At 39.3% G+C, this 20950-nt stretch overlaps 1 protein-coding gene across 1 annotated transcript in view; it reads right to left on the bottom strand.

Annotated features, from left to right (window-relative positions):
- The window catches only part of LOC103509635 (39S ribosomal protein L2, mitochondrial-like), a 19687-nt gene extending 1732 nt beyond the window's left edge, over positions 1–17955 (bottom strand). The window contains exons 1-4 of the mRNA XM_026823927.1: positions 17588–17955; positions 16306–16628; positions 13717–13972; positions 3038–3183 (exon numbers count right to left, since the gene is read on the bottom strand). Coding sequence (XP_026679728.1) covers positions 3038–3183; positions 13717–13972; positions 16306–16628; positions 17588–17843 — 981 coding nt within the window. The 5' untranslated portion in view covers positions 17844–17955. The remainder of the gene's footprint in view (positions 1–3037; positions 3184–13716; positions 13973–16305; positions 16629–17587) is intronic.
- Between the last annotated feature and the right edge of the window lie 2995 nt (positions 17956–20950).

Here is a 20950-nt window from a genome sequence, read left to right as displayed (position 1 = left end):
AAATTATAAAATCTGAGCAGTAGTTTAGAGTAGGTTGTATTATAAAGTCGGAACACTCAGTTGAAAATAGAGTTATAAAGTCGGAGCCACAGTCGAATGATAACTTTCGCGGGTTAAGGAGAAGGAGGAGAGAGTCGAAGGACTCAAAGAAGAGTATGTCTCCAAGGAGCACGGTCGGCTCTGGTCACCAGAATGCCTACCGAAACCAAAACTAAGGCTCTGAGCCATATCAGTTGACCTTGCACAGATCCCCCGCCTGGAACAACTGTTGGACTCTTGTTTTGGCCGTGTCCCACCAAAACTCTCCCCAGTAAAAAGGCATTTTACCCATTTTATTCGGTTGTACGTACGGTCGGCTCTGGTCACCAGAATGCCTACCGAAACCAAAACTAAGGCTCTGAGCCATATCAGTTGACCTTGCACAGATCCCCCGCCTAGAACAACTGTTGGACTCTTGTTTTGGCCGTGTCCCAAAACTCTCCCCAGTAAAAAGGCATTTTACCCATTTTATTCGGTTGTACATACCGTTTTATTCGGAGAAATAATCCGAAGAATAATCCGAAGAGTACCGAAAAAGGGGTAAAAACAATTTTATAGCGGACGGAACATTCGCGATCTAGCGCCCAAGCTAAGGGGCGGGCCCCGCTTTAAATAGGATGTGTCTGTTCCAAGCAAGAGCCTTGCTGACTTAAAGAGGATAGGACAGAAGGAAGAGAGAAGCTAAAACCCTGCTATTCTGGATTCGTCAATGTCAAGGGAGATAGCTTGGAGAGAGAGAGAGAGAGAGAGAGAGAGAGAGAGAGGGGGAAAAGGAGGAGAGAGGGAAGAAGGATTAGCCAGCCTAGTTAGCTTAGTTGGTAGTGCGTCTGCCTCGTAAGCGCTAGGCCGCGGGTTCGATTCCCGCCCGGGGCGGATTTTATCCTGATGGGATAATGTTCGTCCTCGGAACGGCTGGCTTTCTCCTACCCTGTCTTCCTTTTATCTTCGATTTCGGAACGATAAGACCTTAGCAGTTACAGTTTTCTCTATCAAACCTCAAGAAGAAAGAAAAAAAATCAAAATAAAGTTATAATTAACTTTAAATAAAGTTAATTTGACTCACTAAGATACATATAACCCGAAAGGGATCGGCGCGAACGACACGCAAGTGTTAAAGCGCCTAATGGAAAAAAAAACTTACCAACTACTTGTTGGCAGGGAAATTTCTCAACACAACATTTTTGTGTTTCTTCTATTTTCTCTATTACTAATGGTGGATTTCACCAATGACTTAATGAGAGATTTCACTAATGGAAGAATTTTTAATAATCCAAAAAGTAGTTTTTAATGATCAAAAAGTAAGTTTTTAATGATCCAAAAGGGAGTTTTTTTTTAAAACTCCCATTTGGATGGTTAAAAACTCCTTTGTGGATGATTGAAAATTCTCCCATTAGTGAAATCTCTCATTAGATCATTGGTGAAATCCACCATTATACTTCAGAGTAATATCAAAAGTAGACTTTTGTAGTCACACTCATTTTCTCTCTGTCTCGAAAACTATAATTTTTTGAACAAGCACAAATCAAGCCTAAACAAAGAACAAATCAAACGCTATGAACTAGATGCTCTCAGTCTGAAAGTAAAATATGATTGTTTGCAAGAGAAAACTATAATTTTTTGAACAAGCACAAATCAAGCCTAAACAAAGAACAAATCAAACGCTATGAACTAGATGCTCTCAGTCTGAAAGGAGAAAACTATAATTTTTTGAACAAGCACAAATCAAGCCTAAACAAAGAACAAATCAAACGCTATGAACTAGATGCTCTCAGTCTGAAACAAAAATATGATTGTTTGCAAGGAAAATATGATTGTTTGCAAGAAAAATATGATTGTTTGCGCGAGGCCGAATCGAGACTAAAAAGAGAACTTGATAAAAAAGAATGTGAATTAAAAGAACAAACACAAGACATAAATAGTTACGTGGAAACTATTGAAAAACTAGAGAAAGAAATCGAAGTCCAGCGGCAGAGGAAGAGAACAACAAACACAAGACATAAATAGTTACGTGGAAACTATTGAAATACTAGAGAAAGAAATCGAAGTCCAGCGGCAAACAGAGGAAGAGAAGAACAAACACAAGACATAAATAGTTACGTGGAAACTATTGAAATACTAGAGAAAGAAATCGAAGTCCAGCGGCAAACAGAGGAAGAGAACAAAAGTATTGCAGAGGAAATGAGAGGAAAAATTTTGGAGCAAAACTTGTTGATAAAACAACTAAACGACAAAGTTGAAATAACTCAAGCCAAAGTGAGCAATGCTGAATATGAGATTGCATCTCTTACACAAGAAAAAGAAAAGAGCCCTACCAACAATAGCATGACCAGAGTCATACCAACAATACCATCTCTAGAGTCATGCCCAGGGTCCTACCAACAATAGCATGAGTAGGACTCTGGTCATGGTATTGTTGGTAGGACTCTAGACATGGTATTGTTGGTAGGACTCTAGACATGGTATTGTTGGTAGAACTCTAGACATGGTATTGTTGGTAGGACTCTAGACATGGTATTGTTGGTAGGACTCTAGACATGGTATTGTTGGTAGGACTCTAGACATGGTATTGTTGGTAGGACTCTAGACATGCTATTGTTGGTAGGACCCTGCTCTCGGAACGGCTGGCTTTCTCCTATCCTGTCTTCCTTCTCTCTTCGATTTCGGGACGATAAGACCATAGCAGTTACAGTTCCCTCATACCTCTTTAAAAAAAAAGCCAACATGTATGGCAAAATAAGCCTCTTTATTAGGCTTCTCATGGCATTTTTCCCCATTTTTGTTAAAATATCGCCTGCCTTGTAAGCGCTAGATCGCGGGTTCGATTCCCCGCCCGGGGCGAAATTTATCCTAAACAGACAAGGTTCGTTCTCGGAACGACTGAATTTCTCCGAACATTTCCTTATTTTCTTTTCGATTTCGGGACGATATAAGACCTCCGCTGTCACAGTCAGCTTGTACTCCGGAGATCCCCAGTTCGATTCTCGGCTCTCGTTCTTACCTTGAGAGGGGGTAGGGGTCGAATTTTGCGCCCGTCCGTTCCTTTCTTCCTCTGCCAAAGACCAGATCGAGGTCTATTACCTAACTCTCGCATTCTGTTGGGTGAACCTACTTCGTCATTAATATGCTCTGGATTTGAAATGCAACCTGTACGAAATTATTGAAACTGAACCAAAATACACACAATGTGATAGAATTGAATCAGAATCAAAATATACACAAAATGAGAAAGCCCCTTAAAAAAAAAAAAAAAAAAAAAAAAACACCACTACCTCCTTTAATGATCCAGCCAGATCTAAAAAGTTCTTGAAAAAGAAAGAAAAAAAAAAAATGTGCCTAAATAAACTGTACTACTATCACTGGATTTTACTTGATTAAATAACTACTCAGTTGTCCTCACAAGGGTGAGTACACCCTGTATTCCAAGCACAGAGGTGAAAATGTGTTTGTTCCCATTGTAATCCATTTTGTTCAGTCTACAAGGAAACATTACAATATTCAGAAGATTTCTAACTTTTCCTCTATTAATTAGACTTTAGAGTAATGTTAAAAGTAGACAGCCAGCCTAGTTAGCTTAGTTGGTAGTGCGTCTGCCTCGTAAGCGCTAGGCCGCGGGTTCGATTCCCGCCCGGGGCGGATTTTATCCTGATGGGATAATGTTCGTTCTCGGAACGGCTGGCTTTCTCCTATCCTGTCTTCCTTCTCTCTCCGATTTCGGGACGATAAGACCCTAGAGTTACAGTTCCCTCTGTCAAACCTCTTAAAAAAAAAAAAAAAAAAAAAAAATAGAGAAGTGGTCAATGTAATCAAATTAAAATGTTCCTTCTGATATTATGTTGTTTCATAGGTACCACCTCCCTCCCAAATAAATGAGGAGGTTCAACAGACCTAAAGCACCGTTCAAACCGGTGGAAAATTGGTATAATACGTCGGTGAAACCGTCATAATAAATTGGTATATTGGTAATACCGGTATAATTTATTGGCTTGAGATGTAAAGGCAGTGTTTTCCGCCCGCCAGTACACTCGACCGTAAAACACCAGCCTTACTCACTTTACACCGCTTTTTCACTAGATCTTAGCCTTTTGCGTACAGAATCAATTTCACCAGAATCGCTCTTACGGTAGGATTCATGTCCCACATGAAACTCAAGCGTTGTTGTTACAGTCAGACGTAAACAAAACATTTTTTTCAAATACGGTAGGATTCATGTGAGACATGAAACCTCCGAGAGTGACAGACACCGAAGCGAATACAATAGTCCGTCCCTTATACCTTTTTATTACTATTGTAATAATAAAGGAAGGACGGACTAAAAAATAAATAAAGTCATATATTCAAACCTTTTTATTCTCTGTAGGATTTCATATTTCCTAGATTCTACACATTGCTATGCGATATGTTTCAGGTTGTCCAACATCGATTTACATTTTCCTTTCAGGTTGGCCAACCTTATTTTACATTTTCCTTTCAGGTTGGCCAACCTTATTTTACATTTTCTTTTCCAAGTTTGCACCACCATTTTCGTGTTCCTGATAAAAAGACCTTTAATTTGATATGTAGGTCGACCAGGTTTGGATAAGTCCTTCTATGGGGACAGACAGACCGACCGACCGACAGAGTGAAGACACCGAAGCGAATACAATAGTCCGTCCACTATACCTTTTATTATTAGTAATAATAAAGGAAGGACGGACTAAAAATGAAGCTCGAAGTGGGGGAGGGGGGTGGCCGGGCTCCCTCGACCCCAATTTTTCGGAGTCTGACGTACGGTAAAGAAGAAAAATGGAGCTCGAAGAGGGGTACCAAACCTGAATACATGGGTACCTTACAATAAAAAAAAATTCTTGATTAAAATATTTTTGGCCATATAGGTAAATCTCCTTCACTAAACAGTCAGTATCACTACTCTGATTTTTAAACTTCCACGAATAAATAGGTGCATAGGAAAATTCAAATTTTATTAAATTTCAATTTTATTTATCTATTCGAAATAACCATGCATAGTTTTGTACGCAAATTTCTTTTCGGGAATCATTTCCAGTCATCTACGAGCAAACCACCCGACAGCAACATACAACCCACTTGGAAAAAGCAAATCTTACAGAATGCTGTATATCCCAAGTACCACACTGAACCAGTGACACTGATAGAAAACCCTGAAATTCTCTATCTGCAGCAACTTGTAACGAACCAAAATTTACTGATCTCAAAACTTAAAAAGACTTCTCCCAATAAGGAAGGCTTGTGTAAAGATGCTGAATCTCAAACAAAAGATTTACAAGAAAACGTTGTTTTATCTGACATCATCAATGATAGAGATAAAATGAAAGCAGCTTTGGAAGAACTTGAGAAGATCAATAATGACGTAATGAGCAATTGTGATGAATTGAAACTCCAAATAGAGGAACTCAAAAACGAAAGAGATTTCGAGAAGCATATGAAGGAAGGGTTTCAATCTTCATTTGACACGGTGAAGAATGAATTTATTCGAGTAACTGCTGTTCTCAAAGAGAACTACTCACATAAAGTTAAGTGTTTACAGAAAGTTTGGCAGCAAGAAACTCTTGAAAATAAAACGTTACGGAAAAGATTAGATGAAGTTCAAACAGATCGAGACAATTTATTTGAACAGTTAAAGCTGATGAACCAACTCTCTGAGCATAGACAAATTCCAGGTGTCACTAATACGATACAAGTTGAAGACGAAGTTGCTTTTAGTCATGATGATAGCACATTTGTCAGTAAAATGTTCAAAGATAACCAATCACAAACAGAGGAGCATTCTGAACAAGAACAAGATGATTTACAAAAACAAAAAATCATTATTGAAAAACAACGCCAAGAAAATCGTGACCTACTGGAGAAAATCGAGCTCTTTGATTCTGAAAAGAATAAAGTAGATTCCGAAATAAAACATTTGAAAGAGGACAGAGGAGCATTCTGAACAAGAACAAGATGATTTACAAAAACAAAAAATCATTATTGAAAAACAACGCCAAGAAAATCGTGACCTACGGGAGAAAATCGAGCTCTTTGATTCTGAAAAGAATAAAGTAGATTCCGAAATAAAACATTTGAAAGAGAAAAGTCAAAAACTTCTTGAAGAAAAGGACAATTTACGAGTCGCGTTGGAAAGAAGAGAATCAAGAGTAAAAGTAATGGTAGAAAAGGTTACCGAACTAAACTTTGAAGTAAAATGGAAAATTTTACTTTCGGAATATAACGTCAGAAAACATTGTCAAGAACTTGAAAAGTTACGACTGACATTAGACGAGAAAGAAAAAAATATTAAAGAACTGAGAGACCGAATTCTGATTCTCGAAACTTCATTGGAAGAACAACGAAAGCAGATTATTGAAACTCAGCCAAAATACACACAATACGAAATTATTGAAACTGAACCAAAATACACACAATGTGATAGAATTGAATCAGAATATACACAAAATGAGATTCTTGAGACTGAATCAAAATACACACAATATGAGATTCTTGAAACTGAATCAACATATACACAATATGAGATTCTTGAAACTGAATCAAAATCCATACAATGTGAGATAATTGAATCAGAATCAAGAATTGAATCAGAATTAAAATGTACACAGTATGAGATTCTTGAAACTGAATCAAAATACACACAATGTGAGATAAGTGAATCAGAATCAAAATATACACACTATGTAATTCTTACGAAATTATTGAAACTGAACCAAAATACACACAATGTGATAGAATTGAATCAGAATCAAAATATACACAAAATGAGATTCTTGAAATTGAATCAACATATACACAATATGATATTCTTGAAACTGAATCAAAATCCACACAATGTCAGATAATTGAATCAGAATCAAGAATTGAATCAGAATTAAAATGTACACACTATGAAATTCCTGAAACTGAATCAAAATACACACAATGTGAGATAATTGAATCAGAATCAAAATATACACACTATGAAATTCTTGAAACTGAATCAAAATACACACAATGTGAGATGCTTAAAACTGAATCAACACTCACACAATATGAGATAATAGAAGGTGGATCAAATGCTACACAATATTCCATAATCGACAGCATACACAGCAATTCCATGATCGAAGATGAAAATCATAGTTTACAAATAGATCTTATTGTAACGGATCAAACAGAGAATGACTCACTGGCAGACACAGAGAATGACTTCAAGTCGGAAGTTTTTAAAAGCAAACGGTCAAGTAATCGGCTTTATAGTAGCGATCATAAGTTAATTGAAATTACCAATCGCTATGAACAAGAATTGTTTGATCTGACAGAAAAATACGTTCGTTTGTACGAGGAAAAATCGAGTCTAAAAAAAGAACTTGATAAAAAAGAAGTTGAATTAAAAGAACAAACCAAACACCATGATCCAAAATTTGACCTTGAAACACTTGGTAGCTGTGTGACGCTGGGTCCCTGTGTTGTGGAGGTGGTACCTACTATCTGTACCTGACCGATCATCTTTTTTTTACGGAGCTACAGTAGTTTCCCTGAGCAACATATTCCAACAAAGATAATTGATCATAACAAAGTCATCACCATCGATACCCACTTTGGTAACTGATGGTTTTTGATTTGGACTTGGTTTTGTTGGTAGGACTTTGGACTTCGTATTGTTGGTAGGACTCTAGACATGGTATTGTTGGTAAGAATCTGGTCATGGTATTGTTGGTTGGACTTTGGACTTGATATTGTTGGTAGGACTCTGGTCATGGTATTGTTGGTAGGACTTTGGACTTGGTATTGTTGGTAGGACTCTAGAGATGGTATTGTTGGTAGGACTCTAGACATGGTATTGTTGGTATGACTTTGGACTTGGTATTGTTGGTAGGACTCCGGTCATGGAATTGTTGGTAGGTCTTTGGACTTGGTATTGTTGGTAGGACACTGTTCATGGTATTGTTTGGTAGGACTCTAATCATGTTATTGTTGGTAGGACTTTGGACTTGGTATTGTTGGTAGGACTCTAGACTTGGTATTGTTGGTAGGACTTTGGACTTGGTATTGTTGGTAGAACCTTGGACTTGGTATTTTTGGTAGGATTCTGGTCATGGTATTGTTGGTAGGACTTTGGACTTGGTATTGTTGGTAGGACTCTAATCATGGTATTGTTGGTAGGACCCTGGGCATGGTATTGTTGGTAGGACTCTGGTCATGATATTGTTGGTAGGACACTGTTCATGGTATTGTTTGGTAGGACTCTAATCATGGTATTGTTGGTAGGACTTTGGACTTGATATTGTTGGTAGGACTCTAGACTTGGTATTGTTGGTAGTACTCTAGACTTGGTATTGTTGGTAGGACTCTAGACTTGGTATTGTTGGTAGGACTCTAGACTTGGTATTGTTGGTAGAACTCTGGTCATGGTATTGTTGGTAGGACTCTGGTCATGGTATTGTTGGTAGGACACTGTTCATGGTATTGTTTGGTAGGACTTCGGACTTGGTATTGTTGGTAGGACTCTAGACTTGGTATTGTTGGTAGGACTCTAGACTTGGTATTGTTGGTAGGACTCTAGACATGGTATTGTTGGTAGGACTCTAGACTTGGTATTGTTGGTAGGACTCTAGACATGGTATTGTTGGTAGAACTCTGGTCATGGTAGGACTCTGGTCATGGTATTGTTGGTAGGACTCTAGACATGGTATTGTTGGTAGGACTCTAGACATGGTATTGTTGGTAGAACTCTGGTCATGGTATTGTTGGTAGGACTCTAGACTTGGTATTGTTGGTAGAACTCTGGTCATGGTATTGTTGGTAGGACTCTGGTCATGGTATTGTTGGTAGAACTCTGGTCAACAATACCATGTCTAGAGTCCTACCAACAATACCATGTCTAGAGTCCTACCAACAATACCATGTCTAGAGTCCTACCAACAATACCATGTCTAGAGTCCTACCAACAATACCATGTCTAGAGTCCTACCAACAATACCATGTCTAGAGTCCTACCAACAATACCATGTCTAGAGTCCTACCAACAATACCATGTCTAGAGTCCTACCAACAATACCATGACCAGAGTTCTACCAACAATACCATGTCTAGAGTCCTACCAACAATACCATGTCTAGAGTCCTACCAACAATACCATGACCAGAGTTCTACCAACAATACCATGACCAGAGTTCTACCAACAATACCAAGTCTAGAGTCCTACCAACAATACCATGTCTAGAGTCCTACCAACAATACCATATCTAGAGTCCTACCAACAATACCATGTCTAGAGTCCTACCAACAATACCATGTCTAGAGTCCTACCAACAATACCATGACCAGAGTTCTACCAACAATACCATGACCAGAGTCCTACCAACAATACCATGATTAGAGTCCTACCAACAATACCAAGTCCAAAGTCCAACCAACAATACCATGACCAGAGTGCTACCAACAATACCATGATTAGAGTCCTACCAACAATACCAAGTCCAAAGTCCTACCAACAATACCAAGTCCAAAGTCCAACCAACAATACCATGACCAGAGTGCTACCAACATTACCATGCCCAGGGTCCTACCAACAATACCAAGTCCAAAGTCCTACCAACATTACCATGACCAGAGTCCTACCAACAATACCAAGTCCAAAGTCCTACCAACAATACCAAGTCCAAAGTCATACCAACAATACCATCTCTAGAGTCCTACTAACAATACCAAGTCCAAAGTCCTACCAACAATACCATGACCAGGGTCCTACCAACAATACCAAGTCCAAAGTCCAACCAACAATACCATGACCAGATTCTTACCAACAATACCATGTCTAGAGTCCTACCAACAATACGAAGTCCAAAGTCCCACCAACAATACCATGTCTAGAGTCCTACCAACAATACCATGACCAGAGTTCTACCAACAATACCATGTCTAGAGTCCTACCAACAATACCATGACCAGAGTTCTACCAACAATACCATGTCTAGAGTCCTACCAACAATACCATGACCAGAGTTCTACCAACAATACCATGTCTAGAGTCCTACCAACAATACCATGACCAGAGTTCTACCAACAATACCATGTCTAGAGTCCTACCAACAATACCATGACCAGAGTTCTACCAACAATACCATGTCTAGAGTCCTACCAACAATACCATGACCAGAGTTCTACCAACAATACCATGTCTAGAGTCCTACCAACAATACCATGACCAGAGTTCTACCAACAATACCATGTCTAGAGTCCTACCAACAATACCATGACCAGAGTTCTACCAACAATACCATGTCTAGAGTCCTACCAACAATACCATGACCAGAGTTCTACCAACAATACCATGTCTAGAGTCCTACCAACAATACCATGACCAGAGTTCTACCAACAATACCATGTCTAGAGTCCTACCAACAATACCATGACCAGAGTTCTACCAACAATACCATGTCTAGAGTCCTACCAACAATACCATGACCAGAGTTCTACCAACAATACCATGTCTAGAGTCCTACCAACAATACCATGACCAGAGTTCTACCAACAATACCATGTCTAGAGTCCTACCAACAATACCATGACCAGAGTTCTACCAACAATACCATGTCTAGAGTCCTACCAACAATACCATGACCAGAGTTCTACCAACAATACCATGTCTAGAGTCCTACCAACAATACCATGACCAGAGTTCTACCAACAATACCATGTCTAGAGTCCTACCAACAATACCATGACCAGAGTTCTACCAACAATACCATGTCTAGAGTCCTACCAACAATACCATGACCAGAGTTCTACCAACAATACCATGTCTAGAGTCCTACCAACAATACCATGACCAGAGTTCTACCAACAATACCATGTCTAGAGTCCTACCAACAATACCATGACCAGAGTTCTACCAACAATACCATGTCTAGAGTCCTACCAACAATACCATGACCAGAGTTCTACCAACAATACCATGTCTAGAGTCCTACCAACAATACCATGACCAGAGTTCTACCAACAATACCATGTCTAGAGTCCTACCAACAATACCATGACCAGAGTTCTACCAATACATATGCTCCACAGGTCGGGTGTGATGATGAAGAAAAGGAGGCATTCTGGAGAGAAGTAGAACAGGAAGTGACGAGTATACCAAGTAACGAGCGGATAATCTTTGGAGGTGATCTCAATGGACATATCGGAAAAGGGAATACAGAAGAAACTGAGAGAATAAGAGGAATCTGGGGAACAGGAACTGAGAACGAGGAGGGAACCAAAATACTCGATTTTGCACTGGCATCAGACCTCGCCATACTGAATACCTACTTTCAGAAGAAAGAAGCCCTCTATATTTACTGTCAACTGTCAAACGTATCGCATCGTTCTCTGTTTCTCTGTATTATTTTAATGCTTTTAATGTAAATAATCCGTAAAATTTTCATTCGTAATATTGTTCTTAGTTAATTTTCTTCGCTGATTCTGAAAATGTCATTACTTTTCTAATCGGAGAAGTAATATAAAAGTTACATTGTGATATATTTTTTTTCTTTGTTTAATCGTTCTCGTACCTACTTTGTGTTTGTGTATTTACGTATACATTTATATCTACCAGTCCCCCTGTCAGTTTATATCAAAATTTGACCTTGAAACACTTGGTAGCTGTGTGACGCTGGGTCCCTGTGTTGTGGAGGTGGTACCTACTATCTGTACCTGACCGATCATCTTTTTTTTACATAAATATTTATAGAAAACCTAAATGTAATATTGTAAAATTGTAAATTGTGTATAATGTTGTAACAATCACAATAAAATAAAATTGAATTGAATTGAAATTGATTGGCTCTGAACTTGGTGCACATTATTTTCTCGTGCGACTCGTTTTCATTGCGATGACTTCTGTTGCGGAGCAAAGTGACTCGTATAGGAGTTATGTTTTGCAGTTGGAGAAGCGGGTGTTGGAGCAGGACCAGTTGATTTCTCTTCTTAATGAGAAGTTAGCTGCTTTAACACGCTCCAAGGAGGCAAGTTCACTCGTGCGACTCGTTTTCATTGCGATGACTTCTGTTGCGGAGCAAAGTGACTCGTATAGGAGTTATGTTTTGCAGTTGGAGAAGCGGGTATTGGAGCAGGAGCAGTTGATCTCTCTTCTTAATGAGAAGTTAGCTGCTTTAACACGCTCCAAGGAGGCAAGTTCAGGCGCAAGTTCCAGTCTTGCTGATCTGGTTGGAGGGAAGCATGTGAAGCGGAAGCAAGGTGAGCGGAGTTCTGTTTCATTCATGGGTTCAAGGGAGAGTGCCGCTGTCCCATCTGTTGTGCCTACAAAGTACACTCGGTACTTTTTTTTTTGAAGTTAAGCAAGGTTTATATACTTATTTGTAAACTTTACCTATGAAATATATAAGACCTTGTTTAGACTGCGGGAGTAAAGGGACTTTTCAGTCTCATTCTGGCAGGATAAACAAGGTATATTCTATTCTACTTTGCAAGTCGCATCGATCCCAATGTGTCTGCTGAGGCCTGCCTTCGCGCGAGATTTGATGTCTGGTGCTGAGGGACTTACATCGGTCAAGTGCAGCAAGATGAAGACAAAGCACTCGTCCTACGCCTCGTTCCACATTGTCATTCCTGCTGACCAGTGCCCTCTGGTGGAAACGGATGCTGCATGGCCTCAGGGATCTTTTATAAAGATTTTTGAAGGTCGACTGCTGCCCAACTTCATCATGGAATCTTATGATTCAAATGCTTCTCAAAAACCTACTGGCGCGTCTGGTGGTGGTAAAAAACCTGCGACCAAGAAATTGACCGGGACCCTGTCCAACATGTCATAGGGACTTACATCGGTCAAGTGCAGCAAGATGAAGACAAAGCACTCGTCCTACGCCTCGTTCCACATTGTCATTCCTGCTGACCAGTGGCCTCTGGTGGAAACGGATGCTGCAAGGCCTCAGGGATCTTTTATAAAGATTTTTGAAGGTCGATTGCTGCCCAACTTCATCATGGAATCTTCTTATGATTCAAATGCTTCTCAAAAACCTACTGGCGCGTCTGGTGGTGGTAAAAAACCTGCGACCAAGAAATTGACCGGGACCCTGTCCAACATGTCATCATAGACATTATAATAGGGTGACCAGATAACGCAGGCATATTCCAAAAGGGAACGGACAAGAGACAAATAGAGAAGTTTAAACGAGTTAAATGAAAGGCCCTTCGAACTCCTGAAGACATAGCCCAACAAACGATGTGAGCGCATACATAAATTTTCAATATGAACCGAGAAAGAAAGTTTGGAGTCAAGAAGTACGCCCAGGTCTTTGATGACATCAACCTGATTGAGCGGCTGAGAATCGAGATGATATTGATACGTCACCGCCTCTCTGCGTCTAGAGAAATAAATTAAAGCACACTTGTGAAGTGTCAGCTGCAAACCGTTGAAGTTCAACCACCGATAAAATGAATCCAGATCTTGTTGGAGAAGAGTGCAATCTTCGAAATCAGAAACAGATCTGTACATCTTAACATCATCAGCATACATCTGAAAGCGAGAATGGCGGATAAAATTTGGGAGGTCATTGAAGAAAAGTGGTCCCGAGTGGCTACCTTGACCTACTCCCGAAGTAACGCAAATAGATGCAGACACACAATCGCCAATCTTTACTCGCTGCGTACGACCATGGAAAGCACTTTCCAACCAAGTCAAGAAAGATTCACCTATGCCATAGGATCGGAGTTTGGCTATGAGGAAGGCGGTATTCACTCTATCGAATGCCTTGGCCACATCCGTGTAAACGGCATGAACGTCGTTCCCGGCCTGAAAGGAAGACAGAATATCCTGCTGATAACAGAGCAGATTGGTAGACGTCGACCTTTTGGCAGTGAACCCATGCTGCTGATCACAAATGAAATGCCTACACGCAAAGGACAGTTTGGAAGACACAAGTTTATCCAAAACCTTGGGAATTGCCGACTGGATGCAAACACCCCGATAGTTCGAAATATTGGATCTATCCCCGGACTTATGGATGGGAAAAACGAAACTTGATTTCCAGGAAGAAGGGAACTTTCCAGACAAAAGAGATTTGTTAAACAGAATGGACAATGGATCAGCTAAACAGGAAGCGCACTTTCTCAAAATATAAGGAGGCACATTGTCTGGACCTGATGAAAATTTAAGAGGCAGGGATGACAAAGCCCTAAAAACCTCAACAGAAGAAAATGAAACACCATTAAAATCCAAACGGTCCAGCAATGGATAATCCGGAACCGAGGCATCTGACGTAATATATGCCGATGAGAAAGATTTGGCAAACAAGTTTGCCGACTCCTGTCCACTGCTACTTGTTTCGTTCCCCAAAAACATATTCTTAGGGAAGCCATCAGTTTTTCTGGTCATGTTGACAAATTTCCAGAAGAATCGGGGGTTGGTTTTGAGACTCCTATCAGATTTCTTCATATACTCCTTGTAAAACTTCCTGTTGAGAAAACAAGAGTCCTACCAACAATACCAAGTCCAGAGTCATACCAACAATACCAAGTCCAAAGTCATACCAACAATACCATGACCAGAGTCCTACCAACAATACCATGTCTAGAGTCCTACCAACAATACCAAGTCCAGAGTCCTACCACCAATACCAAGTCGAAAGTCCTACCAACAATACCATGACCAGAGTCCTACCAACAATACCAAGTCCAAAGTCCTACCAACAATACCAAGCCCAAAGTCCTACCAACAATACCATGACCAGAGTGCTACCAACAATACCATGTCTAGAGTCCTACCAACAATACCAATTCCAAAGTCCTACCAACAATACCATGACCAGAGTCCTACCAACAATACCAACTCCAAAGTCCTACCAACAATACCATGACCAGAGTCCTACCAACAATACCAACTCCAAAGTCCTACCAACAATACCATGACCAGAGTCCTACCAACAATACCAACTCCAAAGTCCTACCAACAATACCATGACCAGAGTCCTACCAACAATACCAACTCCAAAGTCCTACCAACAATACCATGACCAGAGTCCTACCAACAATACCAACTCCAAAGTCCTACCAACAATACCATGACCAGAGTCCTACCAACAATACCAAGTCCAAAGTCCTAAGAACAATACCAAGTCCAATACCAAGTGTTAGGACTCTGGTCATGGTATTGTTGAAAGGGCTCTAGACATGGTATTATTGGTAGGACTCTGGTCATGGTATTGTTGGTAGGACTTTGGACTTGGTACTGTTGGTAGGACTTTGGACTTGGTATTGTTGGTAGGACTCCGGTCATGGAATTGTTGGTAGGTCTTTGGACTTGGTATTGTTGGTAGGACTTTGGACTTGGTACTGTTGGTAGGACTTTGGACTTGGTATTGTTGGTAGGACTCCGGTCATGGAATTGTTGGTAGGTCTTTGGACTTGGTATTGTTGGTAGGACTTTGGACTTGGTACTGTTGGTAGGACTTTGGACTTGGTATTGTTGGTAGGACTCCGGTCATGGAATTGTTGGTAGGTCTTTGGACTTGGTATTGTTGGTAGGACTTTGGACTTGGTACTGTTGGTAGGACTTTGGACTTGGTATTGTTGGTAGGACTCTGGTCATGGTATTGTTGGTAGGACTTTGATAACATTAACATATCGACAATAAGTACTGCAATAAGCACATAGTCGCACATCTGACAAAATTGATTTCAAGGTGTTAACGATCGTCACATAAACCTTCTTAATCATATTTTTTGATTACTTCTCAGAATAGTATTAGAAGATTACAGTATTACTAGTTTTCCTATTTGCACAAATAAACATTATAGATGACATTTTAAATAATACTATTACTAATCCAATATTATGAGTATCATTAGAATATTATGATTATTTGATTATTATTATCTATGTTTTCACTTACCAGTGAATATTTTACTCCCTCAAACAAGTGATTACCCCTCGAGGTTAAATACCCCAGGTCGGACAGACTCTAGAACCATCAAAGGGTCAAGTTTTGCTGCAGTACAGTCAAGTTTATCAATTATCAATGAACCTATTTTTCTATAGAGTAGATAATAAATAACCGAGTGAAGAAAGACAAGTTTAAAAATAGATTTTCCTGAAGGTAATAAAGATATAGATAGCCATACTCGAGTATTGAGCAATGTATAAATCAAATTGTATCAAACAGGGTTTACAAAATTGACCATAACTTGTCACAGAAGAGAGATAGAAAGATGAATCTTTCAGTCATGTTCAGAACAAGATTTGTAAAATAATCTAAAAATGCAGACTCCTGAAAAAGGGGGTGACGAGTAAAACACAAGTGAGTTTAAACTCTGTGACCCTGACCATAAGCAACAATTTTGTCTCACCTGGAATTCTGGGAATGAACATGGAGGTTTTCAATATGTCTCCTGCCTTCATATTCTCAGTGGCCAGAATGAGTTTCAGAAAGTCCCCACTTCCTACGAGAGCTAGATTGGCTGTCCTTACAGTTGGTGCAGGGGATGGGATGATTTGTATGACTCGCTCTTCTAGAGGAGGGCTGTCATCTGTGGGTCCCCTACGGAAGTCGTGCACCCAATGGATGTCTTCTTTGATACCGCCACCCAGACCAGCAACTACAACTCTTCCTGTAATGAAATATAAATACATTTTATAAAATAAAAATGATGATTTATTAACTTGATCAATACTTACTTAAAAAATCCAAGTATCTATTCCCAAATTCAATGTAAACCATTGAAAATCTTCATGGACTATTTTACAAATATGAATGTATCTACCTAGAAAATTTGGTAGGTACTAGCTCAGAAGTCACATCCACATCACTGGAAAATTGCTACAAAAAGAAGCAGTCACAAATGAGCAGTGACCAATGTTATCATAGGGCTAGATTGAGCACAACAAGCTGGGTCTGTCCCTCCGGGAATTTTTTAGCCCGTAGTTTATTTGATTGTGGTTAAAGAAATACCTAATATGTACCTATCTAATTTGTTTAATATTCAGTTTATTATTAGTAGTAGTATTAGTATTAGTCGTACGTTGTCTCTCAGTCATACGTTGTACAATAGGCTGAAAAAGTCATACAAATATGACTATAATCGTACACGTAACATCACTGAGCCAATGGCTTCCTGGGACTTAGGTACATTACATTGAAATGGGGGTCATTTCTGATGAAACTCCTAAGTGCTGAGTCAAGTATGTAGGACTATTGCACACCTGGGACTTGGGACCACATGGTACATCACTGAAATTAAAACTCTCCACTCACCAGAAATTATATCTCTACCGCCCAGGTTTCTGTACTTCAACGGCTATTATTATTATTATTAGTAGTAGTAGTATTAGTATTAGTTGTACGTTGTCTCTCAGTCGTACGTTGTACAATAGGGTGAAAAAGTCATACAAATATGACTATAATTGTACATGTAACATCACTGAGCCAATGGCTTCCTGGGACTTAGGTACATTACATTGAAATGGGGGTCATTTCTGATGAAATTCCTAAGTGCTGAGTCAAGTATGTAGGACTATTGCACACCTGGGACTTGGGACCACATCACTGAAATTAAAACTCTCCACTCACCAGAAATTATATCTCTACCGCCCAGGTTTCTGTACTTCAACGGTTCAACAGTGTATGCAGGGTTCCCATTATGATCTTTTGGATAGAACAACACCCTCCGATAGTTCTTGACCACGCCCTTCTTGTCTTGTTTCATGTTAGGTCGGTCTAGGTGCGTTGTGTTCCAGACATTTCTACTCACAATGGCCATCATCTTTTGGTCTGAACCCAGAGACAAACTTTTCATCAAACCTTGCAAGTTATTCATTGTGGACATGATTTGGTTATTTCTATAATTCTATCTAAAGTTTTTTTGAAGTTAATCTACAGATTTACAGTGAAAAAGACCTACTGACTGGAAACTACGAACGGTAAAACCGAAAATTCCATTCGGAGTCTAGGTGCGTTGTGTTCCAGACATTTCTACTCACAATGGCCATCATCTTTTGGTCTGAACCCAGAGACAAACTTTTCATCAAACCTCGCAAGTTATTCATTGTGGACATGATTTGGTTATTTCTATAATTCTATCTAAAGTTTTTTGAAGTTAATCTACAGATTTACAGTGAAAAAGACCTACTAACTGGAAACTACGAATGGTAAAACCGAAAAATCCATTCGGAAATCCTCCTAACAAATTGGTCAGTCCTAAGAGCCCAGGTAAGTAACTTGTGTTTGGTCCCAACAAATATCCTGGTACAAACGCACACACACACGATAATCAAGATCTAAAAAAGTTTATATCAGTTTGATCCAGATACACGGGCCGTTTCATAAGTTCGTGGACTCGGATACTTTTCTTCTTGGTATGAAGTCCAGGGCCGGATCAAGCTCATTTGGCGCCCTGTTCAAAAATCGAAATGCCGCCCCTCCCCCCCTACAACGGGTCTACCTAGGATAAGGAAAGTCATGTGATGTTCACACCAGATTTTTTTACAAACATTACGCCGTTGATTTGAAAGTGTAAGTAGGTAGGTACCTACCTTTATGTACTTTCTTACTTTTTTACGCCGTTGATTTGAAAGTATGATTTTTTTGTTTTTTTTTTTTTTTTTTTTTTTTTTTTTTTTTTTTTTTTTTTTGATCCTACATAAGGTACCTAATATGCGGTCTTGTTGGTTCGTGTATCGTGTTTCGATTACCTACCTAAGTGATTAGGTGTTGGACGGTTGATAAAAAGAGTGTAGGTATTTTATTTTATTTTTTATTTATAGGTAAAACACACAAAACATTTTACATAATTGAAACGAACACAACAAAATACACATTTATCGAAATGTTGATGGCGAGACAGAAATGCCCCCAAGCATCTATGAAAAAAAAGGAACAAAATAAATTTTAATTGGATACCTACTTGATTAGGTACCTAATACCTTTATGTACTTTCTTACTTTTTTACGCCGTTGATTTGAAAGTGTAAGTAGGTAGGTACCTACCTTTATGTACTTTCTTACTTTTTTACGCCGTTGATTTGAAAGTGTAAGTAGGTAGGTACCTACCTTTATGTACTTTCTTACTTTTTTACGCCGTTGATTTGAAAGTATGAGGAGGTACCTACCTAATAAACGGAACATATCAACAAATACTTTTGTACTTTCTTACTTTTTTACGCCGTTGATTTGAAAGTGTAAGTAGGTAGGTACCTACCTTTATGTACCTACTTTCTTACTTCTTTACGCCGTTGATTTGAAAGTATGAGGAGGTAGGTACCTACTTTCTTACTTTTTACGCCGTTGATTTGAAAGTATGAGGAGGTTCCTACCTAATAAACGGAACATATCAACATACTGACTGATCAGGGGTAATTTTATTTTCACAAGGGCCGGACTCGACCCACCAACCTTCGGATCCCTGGTGCAGGAGGAAGATAATTAGTAGATATGTATCTTCTCATCACTGTTAGGTAGCTATTAGGTTTCCTTCTTTAGGCGAGCCACTCACTATCAGGTAGACGTCACCGCCTCTCTGCGTCTAGAGAAATAAATTAAAGCACACTTGTGAAGTGTCAGCTGCAAACCGTTGAAGTTCAACCACCGATAAATTTAATCCAGATCTTGTTGGAGAAGAGTGCAATCTTCGAAATCAGAAACAGATCTGTACATCTTAACATCATCAGCATACATCTGAAAGCGAGAATGGCGGATAAAATTTGGGAGGTCATTGAAGAAAAGACTGAAGAAAAGTGGTCCCGAGTGGCTACCTTGACCTACTCCCGAAGTAACGCGAATAGATGCAGACACACAATCGCCAATCTTTACTCGCTGCGTACGACTGTGGTGGTCCTACGATTTTAGGATGGTTTTTAAAACCAGTATTTTCTTGAAAATAAACTTTCAGTTCTTCGCGAATAATATCACGATGTTTTCTTCAACATCCTCAACACAAAATTCTACATTGGTGACCCCGACAGCTGCTGACCATGTGTATCGCGTGGACAGTGAGGTTTTAGAGTCGGTAAGTGACTTAATTCTGAATCCTCCTGCAGTTGAAAAATACAAAACATTGAAAGATCGTCTCATTGAACATTTCTCTGGTTCTGAGACGCAACGATTCCAGCATTTGCTGTCAGCTCAAGAATTCGGTGATGAGAAGCCCTCTGAGCTTTTGCAACATATGATTGATCTCTGTCCTTCCCTTGATGCCAAATTCCTCAAAACATTATGGTTACAACTCCTCAAAAAATCTAAAAAAAAAAAAAAAAAAAAAAAAAAAAAAAACATGCTATTTTTTTTAATAATAAGATAAAAAAATGCGACCAAGAGATTAATTTATAATTTTTGGTCATTGTATCACAAAACATGTTTTGAGCGAAAAAGTTATCCAACGTTTTTTGTTCGATAATCAAGATCTAAAAAAGTTTATATCAGTTTGATCCAGATACACGGGCCGTTTCATAAGTTCGTGAATTCGGATACTTTTCTTCTTGGTATGAAGGTCCAGGGCCGGATCAAGCTCATTTGGCGCCCTGTTCAAAAATGGAAATGCCGCCCCTCCCCCGCCCCTACAACGGGTCTACCTACCCCACTGAAAATAATAAAATAGAACCCTATTTATTTCACTTCTTTCAACCCTTTTTCACTGATCTAGGGGCTTTAATCCCCTCTTAGGGATTTACTCTAAGTGAACTGCGCCGCAGGCGAAAATTACGAAAGATCAAGTTAGCTTGCTGGAATATGACCTAGCCATTTTTTATGCCAAAACACGTTTTGAGGTCCCTATAATAGAGCCTAAATCCAAAGTTTCAGCCATTGGTCCGTGTGTCTGTCTGTAAACAAAATATCTCGAGAACGGTAAGAGCTGGACACCGCTTTTTGGCGGTTTTCAGTGTAATAACAAAATATCTCGAGAACGGTAAGAGCTGGAGACTTGAAATTTGGTATGTAG

The sequence above is a fragment of the Diaphorina citri genome, unplaced genomic scaffold, assembly GCF_000475195.1.
Source record: "Diaphorina citri unplaced genomic scaffold, Diaci psyllid genome assembly version 1.1 scaffold516, whole genome shotgun sequence".
NCBI classification, from domain to species: domain Eukaryota; kingdom Metazoa; phylum Arthropoda; class Insecta; order Hemiptera; family Psyllidae; genus Diaphorina; species Diaphorina citri.
This window is presented reverse-complemented; position numbering and strand designations above follow the sequence as displayed.